The 15,063-nt window shown below is 40.4% G+C and overlaps 1 protein-coding gene across 3 annotated transcripts in view; it reads left to right on the top strand.

Moving 5' to 3' along the window:
* The window catches only part of LMBR1 (limb development membrane protein 1), a 151,410-nt gene that overhangs the window by 120,069 nt on the left and 16,278 nt on the right, over positions 1-15,063 (top strand). For all 3 annotated transcript variants that reach the window (XM_043590023.1, XM_043590022.1, XM_043590024.1), the window contains 5 exons: positions 698-774; positions 1,403-1,480; positions 4,155-4,228; positions 4,457-4,547; positions 5,812-5,878. In XM_043590023.1, coding sequence (XP_043445958.1) covers positions 698-774; positions 1,403-1,480; positions 4,155-4,228; positions 4,457-4,547; positions 5,812-5,878 — 387 coding nt within the window. The remainder of the gene's footprint in view (positions 1-697; positions 775-1,402; positions 1,481-4,154; positions 4,229-4,456; positions 4,548-5,811; positions 5,879-15,063) is intronic.

The raw sequence follows: 15,063 nt of genomic DNA, 5'->3' as shown, positions 1-15,063 counted from the left end.
TACCTACTGATGTTTGCTTGACGTCTCAGCCTCGCAGGGCCGTGCCAGTTATATGTTGGAAAAGTCTGCACGGGAAGTGGAGAAGTCTGCAGGGAAAGGCAGTGCAGACGTGAGGGCTCACGCTGACTCATTTCGCAGAATATTGACCTCACAAGTTTGTCGTGGTAGCTCTGATTCCTTCGTGCTCATTTTTGTTCTTAGTTAAGTTTGATTTGATTTTACCAGTCGTTCATGGCATGAGGATTGGTGTGATAGAAGGTAGATTGTTGTAGCCAGAAATTTGCTTCCAGCCTCTAGAAAACTAGAGGAATTTATCTTTGGATTGGAGGGGATTTTTAATCACGTTACTTTATTCACTCAAATCTGTATCATTACCTAAATCTGTATCAAATACAGATATTTCCAACTTTTCATAGTAACCTGTGTACTAACAGTATGTTTCATTAGCAACTGAAATGTCTTTGCAGAGATAAAATGTAGGCATCATAGGATTGAGCTATTTAATGTTAGCAAAGTGATTTTAAAACTTTGATTTTTATAGTTTGTAGAGGAAAATTAGAAATTTATGGGTTTTGCAAAAAAATTATATAAAAATAATGCATACTGGTTATAGCAATAAGGAATGAAACTGTGAGTTTTGGGGAATGAGAGAACCTTTGGAAATCTTTTGTTGTGTTTTGTTGTTTTTTTCTAATAGAGAGGCGAAAAAAAGCTTCAGCATGGGAAAGAAATTTGGTGTATCCCGCTGTTATGGTTCTCCTTCTTATTGAAACAGTAAGAATTTATTTGCCTAGTTAAATAAAGCAAATTATTTGTTATTTACTTTGGTATTTGAGTATGGCAACTCCCTCGGCTAAATGGTTTCTAGTAAACGGGTTTTCCATCAACAGGATTGGAATCCGTCTGTACCTTTACTTGGAAAAAGTCAATAGAGTAAAAGTGGAAATTAATGGCAGTTTTTAAGAAGTCCTCAAGATTAACTGTTTCCTCATGAAAGCAGGAAATTCATTCTTTTGTGGCCTGTAGAATTAAGAGGTGAGGTGTCGCAGATACCCGCTGCTTCACATTCTATGCTAGGATATGAAAATTCCATCATTAAACTAGTTCTGATAACATTGTAATGGTATGTTAAATCTGTGGAGTTGTGGGTTTCCAATTGGTGAAGTCATGTAGTAACTGGATTTCTATTACTAGCTTTGGCCACAAGCTTTGAAATTGTAGTAATTTGCAGAGGCTTTTATTAGAGTTTATTCTGGAGTTTTTGCAGTTAGTTGAGTCCTTACAGTTTGTTTATACATAGAATTTTGGTTTTGCCTGCTTTTCCACTAACCGAAGCAACTGAGATTCTCATCCATGTGTATCGACGCTCACTGAGAACTGACGCTCACTGTCTGTGTTGCAGTTCATCTCGGTCCTCCTGGTGGCCTGTAATATTCTTTGCCTGTTGGTTGATGAAACAGCCATGCCAAAGGGAACAAGGGTAAAGTGCTTTCAAAGTCTTTTCTTTTGCACAAGTGCTCTTTGTATATACCGAGTGTTTTAAAATAAGTAATTTACAACATTCACCTTTCTGCAAGTATGTATCAGATTGTATGAAGTTCTTTATGTAAACAGCCTTCATACACAGTGTTTGTAAACCGTGTCTTTTGTTTCTAATTTCCTACTTTGGGTTGGCCAGCCCTTTTATCAAATACCAGAGTTTCCTTGTAGACTTTTGTATCACAGTTTGTTTGTTTTTTAACAGAAGTTCATATTTGTAATTCTTTAAGAAAATGTGTACTCTGTGAAATAGTGGTATCGGAGGAGTTTTTTAGATTGATTCATTGTCTTTGCCAAAGGTCCAAATATATGGCTTGTAGGGATTTATGCTTCAAAAGAATGACACATTTTGTGATTCAGTTTACTAAATCATTTAGTTTAGTTACTGGAGAAGAGTCAGATGTACATCTTTTCATGAATTAATTGTGTTTTCTCGCTTGTTTAAAAGTTGATGATTCTTTTAAATTCTGTCAGCCTTTTTGGATATACTCTCTGTATAGAAGGTAGTTATCAGTACAGATTCATATCTGGCATACTTCTAGGTGTCTCTGTACACTTTTGATTCCTTAAAATAGTATTTACGTTGTAACATTTTCTAATATTTCTCCAAGTCAGCAGTCTCCCCATACCCCATAGAAAGGGCTTCCAAACTCATTCAGGCTTTGGTGCCACTTCTCCCTCTAAACAGGTGATACACCTGTCTTTTCATAGAAAAAAGCCAATATCAACCTAAATTTCTTCCCTGGGTCTAAGACGGAGACACCCTGCTCTTTTCAGCGCTAATGTTTGCAGCCGTATTCTCCGTTTAGATCCTGCCCTCCTCTAACTTCTGCTGGACCTGTGCCCTCTGTCACTGCCTGGTGTCTAGTCTGCCAAATGCTCTGGGCACCTCATTCCACAAACAGACAACAACACTAGCCAGTCCTCCTTCATCTACAACCTGGTCTTTAGCTTTTGATTAGACCCAAATCCACTGATAGAGCAGGAGGTCACCTACCGTGACTTGGTGACCCTATTCACTTTGTGACCCTCCTTTAGATATTGCACACTGTGTCAGCCCCAAGCACCCACGGTACACTTTTGTGCCATCCGTTAGCGTACCATGGAGAGGAACTTACACCTAGTAGAGTCCATGTGTGATTGTTTAAATACATCACGTCATCTTAATCCTGCCCGTAGGTCTTCTCTCGAGATGGAATATTTCCAAAATGTTTTTCAGCCCAGCCAATAAGCTTTCTATTATTAGCATTATTCATTTCTTTCTCAAAAGATTGAGAAAAAGTTGATAAGTTCTTTGCCTTATTTATGTATATGAAATTGTCATGGGTATTCTTCTTTTTTTGTTTTTTTAATATTTATTTTTGAAGGAGAGAGAGACAGAGTGTGAGCAGCGAAGGGGCAGTAGAGAGGGAGACTCAGAATCCAAAACAGGCTCCAGGCTCTGAGCTGTCAGCACAGACCCCGATGCAGTGTTTGAACCCATGAACAGTGAGATCATGACCTGAGCTGATGTCAGATGCTTGACTGACTTAGCCACCCACGCGCCCCTCTTCTTACTTCTTTATGCCAAAATTAGAATGTATATATGATACGTATGATATTATTTATTGCTTTATTTATTTTTAAAAATTTTTAGTGCTTATTTATTCTTGAGAGAGAGAGAGAGAGAAAGAGACGGAGCATGAGCGGAAGAGGGGCAGAGCGAGAGAGAGACACAGAATCCGAAGCAGGCTCCAGGCCGAGCTGTCAGCACAGAGCCTGACGTGGGGCTTGAACTCATGAACCGTGAGATCATGACCTGAGCTGAAGTCAGATCCTTAACCAACTGAATCACCCAGGCACCACTTTATTGGTTTATTTTTTATTAGCTTGACTATACCTTCTTAATTTTCCGGGTACTTCTGTTAAAGCTGACAGTAGTTCATATTTGAATAGTTCCTTTAATTGGCAAACTTTGAAAATATTGCTCCTACTTTAGTAAGAAATTATTATTTTTTTTTTGCCTGTCTGGTCTCATTAATAAATATTAGTTTTTGTTTGTTTTTTAAGTTCTAGGTAAAGATAGATTTTGAGAATAGGTATAATGCTTAGGAAAAAATGCATAGCATGACATTAAAAAAAGTCTGTGTTAATTAAGTTATATTTTTAAAAAACGTCTGAATTCCTAAGGAAGATTTGGGGAGAGAGAACCTTCAAGTGTGGAAATAGGATATGCACATTCACTTTCTCTGTATGCTTAGCTTACTTTGACATGTTTTAATTGTATAATTTTTATATGTTGTCTTAGGGTTCATTTAAATAATTATATATTTATTCCTACGAAACTGTTTAAAAAATTGCTTCCAGTAATATTCAGGACTTAACAATAAGCATAATATCATTTTGATAAGTAAATTACATTTGAGATAATTCGGAGATGTTTTGAGTTTGCTAAAATTGTTAACATGTGCTTCAATTAGTTGATGAACTCAGTCTAATGTCATATTTTATTGTCCTTTAAAAATGTAGATGTTACTCCAGAGTATTAAACATTCTTAATTCCGATATTTATTTAATAGTCTTAGGGAATCCAAATATATAGTGTCATTCTGAAAGCGGTTTTTTTTCCCCCACAGGGCCCTGGGATAGGAAATGCTTCTCTGTCTGCTTTCGGTTTTGTGGGAGCTGCACTTGAGATCATTTTGATTTTGTATCCTTTCTTTAACTCAGCATTCTGTCAACAAGTTTTCTGTCCAGTTTTCTGGGACAGTGGTAATTTACTAAGACACTCGCCTAGAAGGAAAAACAAGTCAGTCTTCCTCAAGCATGCCAAGTGGCTTTTTGTTGTTTTCCCTTTGAGCCTTAAGACTTTTTGAAGACTGCTGAGAACTTAAGGAAACTTGCATTCTTTGGAGAGTTTTTTCCTTGATTCTCACAGCTATCTTATGGTGTCCTCTGTCGTCGGTTTCTATAGCCTCCGGTTTTTCGGAAACTTTATTCCCAAGAAGGATGACACAACTATGACAAAGGTAAAGTCTTAGGTGGCTGTGCCTCCCTTTTGCCTTCCAAGGCAAAGGAGGTGTTTTATGTCATAATCACCCTGAATGGTTCATTTGCGGTGATAGGTATTTGTTTGTAAATCGCATAAACGCAAACTGGAAGATTTTCAGAATGCTGAATGAGTGGGAAAAGGTTGTGCTGCTCTGTTTAATTTGGACGGCTTCCATTCACTTGTAAATGCGCAGACCTGCAGCGCTTGCTAACTGGCTGCGGAAGGCTCCTGAAAGGACTCTTTCTCCTCTGAAGAAAACGTATTGCTAATGAGTAACTTTGATTGTGCAAACTGTACTTCAGGGAGCTTGTTTGAAATCTGAAGAACTTAGTTGCTACAAGTAGTAGAGACCAAGTATTTCAAATTTGAATAATTAAAGCAAGACGGAAGAGTTCTATTCAGAAACGTTTTGTAGTCTGAGGCTAATTTGACTTCCTAGGATGTGTCATTGGTTTTGGAATAACAAAGACTATTACCGTATATAGTGACCGCGTCTTTTTAAAATATTCCCACAGGCTGTTACTGGAAAATGACTAGTAAGAGCTGCTGGTTGCTTCTGTTTTTATTACGTATCACATATTTTCCAGCCTATCTCAAAAGAGAACTTCGTGTACTTGATTTACCTATCTATAGAATGCTGGGACTTCTTGAGATGCTTAGCATCTAGTTTAAGTGATCATCAGTATTAATCGGTATTAATCGGTATTTTCACCTCCTTTTATTTAATATTGAAGAGTAAGCATAGGGCACATTGGAAATGAATCACTAGAATTTAGGGGTTTTAGATTTCTAACTTTTTGATATTCAATCTTAGAATAGTTGAGCAAATTATATCTCCTGAGCAGTAGTCTGGCTTTAAAAATATAGTGAGAAGTATTAAACGTACTTGTTCTTTTTTTAGTTGACGGGCAAACCTTTTTAAAATTGGCAGCCTCTGTCAGTAATGTAAAATGCATTGTCTGAGGGACACAGAAAGTAATTTAAGTGTTCTGTAACTTCCTACTTGTGCCAGATGCTGTAAATATCTGGTAGAACTGACATATGACTCTGAGTGTTTGTAGGAAACATTTCTTATTCTCTTTAAATTCTATGTTGACTAATATCATTAAGAAATTAACCAAATCCAGTACAATAGTACAGGGTGAGGAGAGTGTGCGGTGAGTTCCCAGAACATGAATGGATCGATCGTATTTATCATCCTGCAGTCTAACTGCCCAGTGTTCCTTCTGACCCCCGCACAGATCATTGGGAATTGTGTGTCCATCTTGGTCTTGAGCTCCGCCCTGCCTGTGATGTCAAGAACACTGGGTAAGTTTACGTGAGAAATGTCCATCTGAAGTCCATACCTTTTAACTGTATCTTTTCTAAACTTCTGCCTTGACTTTTAGTTTCTGAACGTTTTCCAAAAAATCATCCTTTGAAATACAATATGTCCTTCCAGACTATTTTAGAACTCCTGTAGTTTGTCTGTATAGAAAGCTATACCAAAACACTACTTTACTTTTTTCAAATAAAGACGGTTTTTTTTTTGAATACTTAAAAAAATATTCCTTCTCCAAACAACGGACAGTTTTTCCCACTGACTAGTTAAGCTTTTGAGTTCTCTCGTGAGTGATGAGGTATTAGGGTGATGGTGGGGTTTGGAGCTAATGGCCAAGAAAGAATTCTTGAAGACGTCTTTGGTGCAAAAAGTCGATCATGAAAGCACGGGGACAGGACCCATGGGCAGAAAATGCTGCCCTGGGGTTGTGAAGAGTGACTGCTTATTTACTATGGAGTTGAAGAGGTAAATAAAGTCCAGGGGAAGTTTCCAAGGAGATTTACATATGCTACTGAGGACTCACAGGGTCCTGCAGGCCTGGCTATGGTCACGCTAAGGTTGTTTTCCCTCTAGCGAGGTATTAACATCGTGATCACAGGGGGTTCCTGGAGAAACGTTATACTTTGTATTTGCCTCAAGTATTTGTGAATGGGCTGCAGGTTATAAAGAGATTTAATGTTACCTGTCATCTCCTTCTTGCCTTTGTTTCCCACATCACTGTGGAGGGGATGGTGATGTTGGGGCTCCAGGAAACTGAGTCTACGGGTTTCTGGAGATTAGGCTATTGATGAGATTGCCTTTTTCTTGTAATTTACTAAGACATTTGTAAACTAATGGAGATTCACGTCCTGTAGGACTGTGATCTCTATCAGTTAGCCAGTTTTTCCTTTCCTTTCCTTTGTCCTTGGGCAGCCTGGAGGGTCTGAGGAATATCACACATGTCCCACCAGAGGTGGGGAGGGTGGGGATATGTACTTTGCTCTCAGCTTGCCTTATGGCCCCTCATCAGTGAGGAAACTGTGATATTCAAAAAAAGATGTTGAATGTCTAGAAATATTAAACTAGTTTTTCTTATATGAAATTTTTTTTAAACTTACAATTTAGTATGTGATTTAAAAAATTGAAAATGTGTGAAGATTTATTTTAAGCTGTTTTGTGTTCGTGCGATAGACTTGCAAACTGAGGTTTTTGAGAGCACATGCAGATTTCAAGGAGATCCGTTAGTTTTTTTAGTTTCTTACTTGCCTGTCATTTATACAGTTTTCTTAAGTTTTCAACTTCTGGGAATTTTGATCATCTTTGAACAGTAATATATTTCTACTTAGTCATTGAGACAGTTGAACAGAGCTTCATTTGGCCTATTCTTATCTTTTATAAAGCACTGTTGCGGGCTGTGATCTCCCTTCTCGGCGAAATATTATTTCAGACAAAAATTTCCGCCAAGCAGTTCTGTTTGGCCTTCTGGACTCAGGTTTCAACTGCAGAGTGTTCACAAATGATTACAAGGATCCCATCGTTCAACCTCAGCAACTCGCTCCTAACAAAAATTGCTAGTAGCTTTGAGTTGCTTTTGTTTACCTCTCATATCGCCTCTATTATTTATTCAAGACTCGCTGCCAATCGGGGAAGTGGGCTGTGTGAAGAAAATATAGCCTGTGTAGTTATGTGCTACAGAGAATTTCGTGTTTTAGTAAGAAGTGAAATCTAAGTATAAACGTAAAGGGACCACTGTTGCAGAGACGAATACAAAGCTTGTTTACTCAGTGGTCTTACCTCTTTTGTGTTTGCTTTATAGGACTAGTTATTGTTTTGACATCTGCTTATGGTGTGTTAATCTTGAAAATGCCGAAAGTATGCATGTTAGTAACTTCATTTATAACTGAGCGGTATCATTTGTGTTGTGACGGTCCAACAAGTAATTTCTGTGATGTTATAGCCACCCTACCATTTAGTTACGAAACTCACTTAGCGTGATCTGTTATTTAAGATGGTTACTAGTGATATATACCGATTTTATGGAAGCGCATTACATGCTGAGTCTACTTTTAATACAAAGAAAACAAATTAATGGCAAAATTTGCTTTTTGAAGATCAACAAATTAAATTCCTGAGTAGTTTGCCATAGAGATAAATAACAAGAAGAAAAAGAAAGATGGGACAATTAAAATGCAGCTAACAAATGCCTGGGCCCAGCTGTCCAAACAGGATTAATGGAGTGCATTAGGGTACAGTGAGTCATGTGGCGCTTTGCAAAATATCAACACGCACTGCATTACATGTTATGCCCGGTGGCACTGAATAGATGAAAAGAAGTAAATACGTTAAACAGATTCATGGAGGCTTTTCACAGTATTAAAAAAGCAAATTTCTAGACTAAAAGAAGAAGCTTTATTTTAGTATTATGGGAAATGCAAACTAGAGAGTTACTTTGTAATTCCTCTATTAACCCTTTGGAACGGAGTCTTTGATTTTAAGAAGATGAGATGTGGAGAATTGTCATGAATATTATCCTAGTGTAGAACAGGGTTTTGATTTCCTAGCTGAAAAGCTCAGAAGCCCAGAATAGAGGACGTATTTAACAACCAGATTCCAAGCTGTGAAATTTGTCACTCTTTCTCACTGCCTCTCACAAGGAAACCCTGACCCTAAATGCTCTCGTTTGCTCCTGTGAATTCCACCAGCAGCACCTCATCACTTGCAGTGACATGAGAAGTGAAAAGAGTGAGGAAAACCCCGCCGTTACCTGTATGCGAGCGGCTTTCCTCCTGTTTCAGCCGTTTATTGGTGATGGTTTTCATTTTAATTGTACATTGAAAATAACACTGAATCCTGTATAAAAGGATTGATGTGTTGGTATTTTCGTTTCAAAAATGTTCTCTGAGTTTTTTGTGTTTTCAGGGCTCACTGGCACTGTTGGTGCACCATAGGCATCATTAAACTGTAGCTTCAGACTCCAGTGCCCGGGTGATAGGACACATTTATGAAAGACTTCCTTTGATCAGCATCTTGTATTTGAGTATGGAAAATTTTGTACTGATCTGAAAAATTACGACAAGAGTAGATTTTGTAAGCATATTACTTGGGCAGCGAGAATTAGGTTGGGAGAAAGACTTTGACCGTGTATTTTTAGTCGGGTATAATTCATATAAATGGTAGTTGTCTGTAGGAAACACAAAGATTCTGAGTCTCACATTTCTTACTCAAACTCTTTAAAGCTCTTTAAGAGTCATGCCACGGCAGTGCACGTGATTTCCAAAACACTGTTTTGCTGCCTCTTTAGATGTCAGTTTAGAAGAATCCGACATTTTGGGGGACTTGATGTCCAAGTGTGTAAACAGTTTACTGTCTGGTTTCACAGACAGAAAGGTGGCCGGTGAGCCAGGTGAGTGTAGGGCAGGCCCAGGCTGAATGGACTCTGTGGATGCCCAAACTCTTTGCAACGAAATACTCCAGAGGCAGCAGTGAATTCTGTAAGAACAGACTGTACGATTGCTGACACGCTCTGTATTTTGCTTAATCAAGAAACTACTGATTGACCTCTTTCTGCCTTGTTATGTGCAGGCTCCTTTAACAGGAGAATTTTTTTCTCAAATGCAGCCAGCAGACCTTGCAGGACTGTTACTAATTTCTATTTTAAGATTATTTTTATAGTTATTTTATTACCCTGAAGCTTTCTATAACTTGTAATTATGTAAGGCCCAACTGCAGAGTTTTAAAAGAAAATGTACTTATGATATTAAAACAGAAACAAAAACATTTATCCCTTTGAATCACCTTGAATTTTTTACTATTTCCATGTGTTTCTCATCGATGGGTCCCATCTAGGCCCTCATCTTGCAGGAGATAAAGTGGATTACTCTTTTGTTCCTTGAGCAAGGGAACCTGTTTAAAAACCAGAGCAGTTTGGAGAGTTCTTTATTTGGGGTTTCGTGAATATACGAATTAATCTTTACCCTGGACCAGTTCTCTCCAATTCTTAGTGTAAAACAAAAGCAAACGATGCTTAGAATTGACAAGTGAAGGGGCGCCTGGGTGGCTCAGTTGGTTAAGCATCCGACGGTTTGTGAGCTCGAGCCCCGCATCAGGCTCTATGTTGTGCATGCAGAGCCCCCTTCGAATCCTGTGTCTCCCTGCCTCTCTGCTCCTCCCCTACTCTCTCTCTCTCTCTCTCTCTCTCTCTCAAAAATAACCAAATATTAAAAAAAAGAAATGACAAGTGCAAAATAGAAGTATAAAATCATAATAAGTTTTCCTAACTATGACTTTGATGTAAAGATAATTTTAGGGGCGCCTGGGTGGCGCAGTCGGTTAAGCGTCCGACTTCAGCCAGGTCACGATCTCGCGGTCTGGGAGTTCGAGCCCCGCGTCGGGCTCTGGGCTGATGGCTCGGAGCCTGGAGCCTGTTTCCGATTCTGTGTCTCCCTCTCTGTCTGCCCCTCCCCCGTTCATGCTCTGTCTCTCTCTGTCCCAAAAATAAATAAACGTTGAAAAAAAAAAAAAAACAAGATAATTTTAAACTCCCTACTGAAAATTTCTCAGCAAAAAATTTGTAGATGACTTACTGATATTGTTACATTGCAGAGAGTGTGGTACTAATTGCCTTTTGGTTGATTACTATTGTTCTTATGACTGAATAATACATTTGTATATCTAGTAATGATTTTTAACAATAAAGAGAAAGTATTCTGTGTCACATGTCTAAAAGAGTTAGGAGACTAACTGATGCTCAATCCCTAAATGCTTATATTCTCAGGATCTACTTGTTAGGTTCTTCTGATGCCTGCTCATGTTTCAGGACATATAGTCTGTCCGTTGGCCACACATGAACTAAATAACTTAGCCATCTGTTGACATCATTCAGATAGTCGTAAAATATGTTTTATATGAAAATAATTCTAGTTAGGATAATTTAGCTAGAAGGAGGCTTAAGATGTCATTTTTTAAAATGTTAGTAATTAAAATGTTACAATTAAAACTAGGCAGTAAACTACAGTAAGGGTCTTTGTACCAAGAATAAAGACCTCTAACCTGGCTGAGAATACTTAATAGTACACCTGTACATAGTCAATTCTGAGACCAGTGAGCACATTATCTCCTTATTTGTAGGAAGTTTTATTTTAAAATTAATTTTAATTATACAAGTATAGACGTGAACAGATTCTCATTATAAAGAATATTCAAATTAGGGATCAAGCTAAAATTCATTGTGACCACCTGTTTTAATCCTAAGCCCCTGTTCAGAGGTCTTCAGATCTTGCGTGCATATGTGGACATAGCTGGTGCCTCCGCGGGAGTTGTGAAGTCCTCACCTGGGGTTACCTGGATCCTAACTCTTTGGTCAGCGTTCTTGTTTCTTCTGTTGACTCCTGACTTCTGTGTGCTGTCCAGTGGGAATTAAAAGAGGAAAAGCTTTCGAGATCATTTCCTGTACTGGAACTCAGTCATCTGTAAGTGAATTTCAAACTCAAGAACACTTAATTATCTCTTTCTGTTCAGGTCACCAGTGACCTCTTAATTGTGCCGTCTTGTGGGTTCTGTTTTCACCTTAATTGCTCCATGGCATTTGCTGTTTGTAATCCCACTTCCCGTCTCTCTCCTTTTTTTCTGGTCCCCATTCCCCTGTTGTTTTCTTCCTCCTTTGGCTGTTCTTTAGCTATCTTTCTGTTTTACTGCTCCTCGACTACACGCATACACTTGTCCCCAAACCCAAACGTCCAACCCAGCACCTACCCCTGGGCTAAGAGCAGGTTATCCCAACTGTGTATTCCGTCCCTACTGTAGGACCTATACTTGTGTGTGTGCGTATCTCCGTCCGTCCGTCCGTCAGTCCCTCCCTCCCTCCCCTGTACTTCCCTTCAGTCCTTGGCCACTTTGTATCTAAAGGGCCAAAGCAGAAACCTGGGAGTTATGTTAGATGCCTCTCCCTCCTCACGCCGACACCCAGTGGCGACACTCAGTTTCATCTTGCTAACAATTTCACACGTTTGCTTCTTCCTTCCGTTTCCCTTACAAAAAAAGTGAAAAGAATCAGACTTGTGTAAACAGCCAAGCAGAGAGAGCTGAGTGTGTGATTTTAAAACAATATTTTATTGTTAGGGAATGTTCATGAGGTGGACTCTAGACAGGTGTTCATTCTTTGAGGAGAATAGAGTAGGGAGTGAAAGCAAAGCTGAAGAACGGAAGTGTTTACTTTTCCGAGCGAGGAAGTGTTACTGGGAGACGCTGCGGAAGCCCCGTCTCTGGATGTTTCCTTCAGGAAGAGAGTAGACCGTTCTTGTCCGCTTTGGGGGGGCTTAACCCTTCACCTGTGTGAAAAATCAGCACTCAGGTGCTTCTTGGACAGTGATTATCATTCTCATTCACTGGGTTTTACTTTATTAAAATTCACATACTCCACTTCATCTGGACTGCTAAATTAAGTTGCCTTCATATTAGGACCAAATGAATTTGTAGCGCATAAATAGTCTTTGACTAAAGTTGGTGTGATATTTACAACTCCATTTCTCCCTCTCTGAGCTTGGGTTCGCGTTGCTCCCCCAGCCCTCTCTCCTCAGTCTCTCTGTCTTCGGGTTCCTCCCCGTCCTCTAAGGCCGAGTCACACGCTGGTCACACATGAAGCTGGGCACGCTTTCAGCCTTGTGTTATACTTACGTGTGTGTATGGCTTTCCCGAGAGACTTCACATCCCTTAAAGGACCAAACCATATTTCATGCATCTTTTTATCCCTTCCAGCATCTAGTTAATAAATATTTGTGGTGTCACTGAGTGCCCCATGTTGAGTGTGGATTGTGGCCTCAGAATCGGTGAAGAAATTTCAGGTGTCCTGCTTCCATCCTGGTTGTCTTTATTTCCATGCTCCAAGCTTGTTTGACCAAGTATCTTAGTTTTATTATTTTAAAAGACCCTTATAATAATAACCAGCCAAAAGGTAGAAGCAACCCAAGAGTTCCTTGACAGTTCAGTGCATAAACACATCGTGGTTCGTAATACGGTGGATGCTGTTCAGCCATAAGAAGGAAGGGTGTCCACGTGAGGTAAGCCAGTCACAAAACAAAAACCAGTACTGTGTGATCACTCTTGTGATCTCAGATCTCGATCTGGGAGTCAGGATCACAGAGTCTCTCGATCACAGAGTCAGGAGCGGGGGTGGTGCCAGGGCCAGGTTGGCGGGGAGAGGAGGTGAAGAGTTGTTCTTTACTGCGTCCAGCTTCAGTTTTGCCAGATGAAAGTTCTGGAGGTTCATTGTGCAACAGCATGAATGCACTCAACACTGCTGAGCTGTGCACTCGAAAATGGGTAAGATGGCACATTCTGTGTTGTGCGTGTTTTACCACAATTTAACAAAAAAAAGGAAAAAGGAGTGGTACAGTGATACCATATGGATGAACCTTGAAAACATTGTGCTGAGTGAAATAATCCAGGCACAAAAGGCCACGTATTGTAATATTCTGTTTACATGAATTGTCCCGAGTGGGAAACTCCACCGCAGAGAGAGAAAGTGCATTAGTGGTTGCTAGGGATTTGGGGGAGGGCTGATCGGGAGAAACCGCCCGATGGGTCTGGGGTTTGCTGTGGAGTGTCGGAACTAGAGTGTTTTGGAACTAGATAGATATACACGACGTGGCGGATGTACTCAGTGCACTGCACTGTTTACTTTGAAGTCATTAATTTTATGATACGTGAATTTCATCTCAGTAGACTATTATTTTACTGAACACCCTCCCACAGTAGAACAGTGGACAGTAAATACATGCTGTCCCGTCTGTGTCCCTGATGTGGTAAAATCTAACTGAACTTGAGGTCTACTTATTTTTAATGACTGCGAGTCGACTTTTGAGTGTTCTCTGTTTGTTACCCTAGCGTCGCAGCCGAGGTCTCTGTAGGATGGGCGGAACCGGACCGGGAGCACCCTCCCTGCTCCCTGCTCCCTCCTCTCCAGGCACAGCCCACTCCAGCTTCAGTGGCCAGTTGAGCACTCCTCCCCTTCTCTTCCAATGTCACTGTGATCCTGTCACTCCCCTGCTCTTTGTGCTTCGAAGACTTTGGCCATTAGAGTAAGGTTCTGTTTCCTTATGGTGGCACTGGAGGTCCCTGCAACCTAGCCCCTGCCCGTGTGTCCGGTGTCGATTCCTGCCGCTCCGAGCCCCGCCCGTCGGAACCACCTTTAGTGATCGGGGTGTTCTTCGGGTGTCCTGGCTGAGCACAGAGGACTCTTCTGTACTTTCCGTGCCTTTGAACCGTGTGGCTTCATCTGCCACGAGCGATTGTGTGCACCGCCCATTCCGCGGCTCACCTAACCCGTCCTTCGAGACTCGGCTTAGCCAGCACCTCCGGAGAGAAAGTCTTCCCTGAGCCCGTGTGCTCTCCCGTCACCCCTTCTTCCTTCTGCGCGTGTCTGCCCCATCACCGAGCACACTGTGATCTAAGTGCTCACTTTTCTCTTCCCTCCATAAAGCTGTGAGCTCCTTGAAGAAAGGGATGATCTGTCTGCACACAGCTTTTAGCGCGTGTGCGGGAACCCATGCTTTTCGCTTCCCATTTTACTCTGTACAAAGACATTTAGTTGTGCTGGAAAGCGGTAGGAGAACATGAAGTATGTTGTGAAAGTCTGCACTTCTTAGGAAGCCTGTCAGTTCCACAAAGGGAATAAATATCTTACATTCTTACATTGTAACGCCTACACACCCGTACAGCGTAAGAATACGAGAGTGACTGGAAAATACTATAAACATTTAACTTGGAACACAACAGCAAACACTTAGAAATACAGAATTTCTAATTAAACCTCGTTGCCAGAGCCATAAACTGAGAGATGCATGTACGATGTGGGGTTTATATTCTGCAGCCTGATCGATGTATTTTCACAGCTTTACTGAGTATAATTGACATACGATAAACTGTACATATTTAAAGCATACAACTGACAAGGGTTTTTTTCTTTCCCACAAGTTTTGACTTACTTGTACATGTGTGAAACCATCACCACAATCAAAATAGTGAACATATCTGTCACGTCAGAACGTTTCCTTTTGGCCCTACGTGGTCCCTGCCACACACCTGTCCCGCTGTACCAGCCCCCCCCCCCCCCGCCCGTATCCCCAGGCAACCACTGACCTGCTTGTTGTAACTATAAATTAGTTCATGTCTCCTGGAAGTGTATGTAAATGAAATC

This window comes from Prionailurus bengalensis, chromosome A2 (genome assembly GCF_016509475.1).
Source record: "Prionailurus bengalensis isolate Pbe53 chromosome A2, Fcat_Pben_1.1_paternal_pri, whole genome shotgun sequence".
NCBI lineage: Eukaryota > Metazoa > Chordata > Mammalia > Carnivora > Felidae > Prionailurus > Prionailurus bengalensis.
The sequence above is the reverse complement of the archived record's forward strand: the minus strand, read 5'-3'. Positions and strand labels throughout refer to the sequence as shown.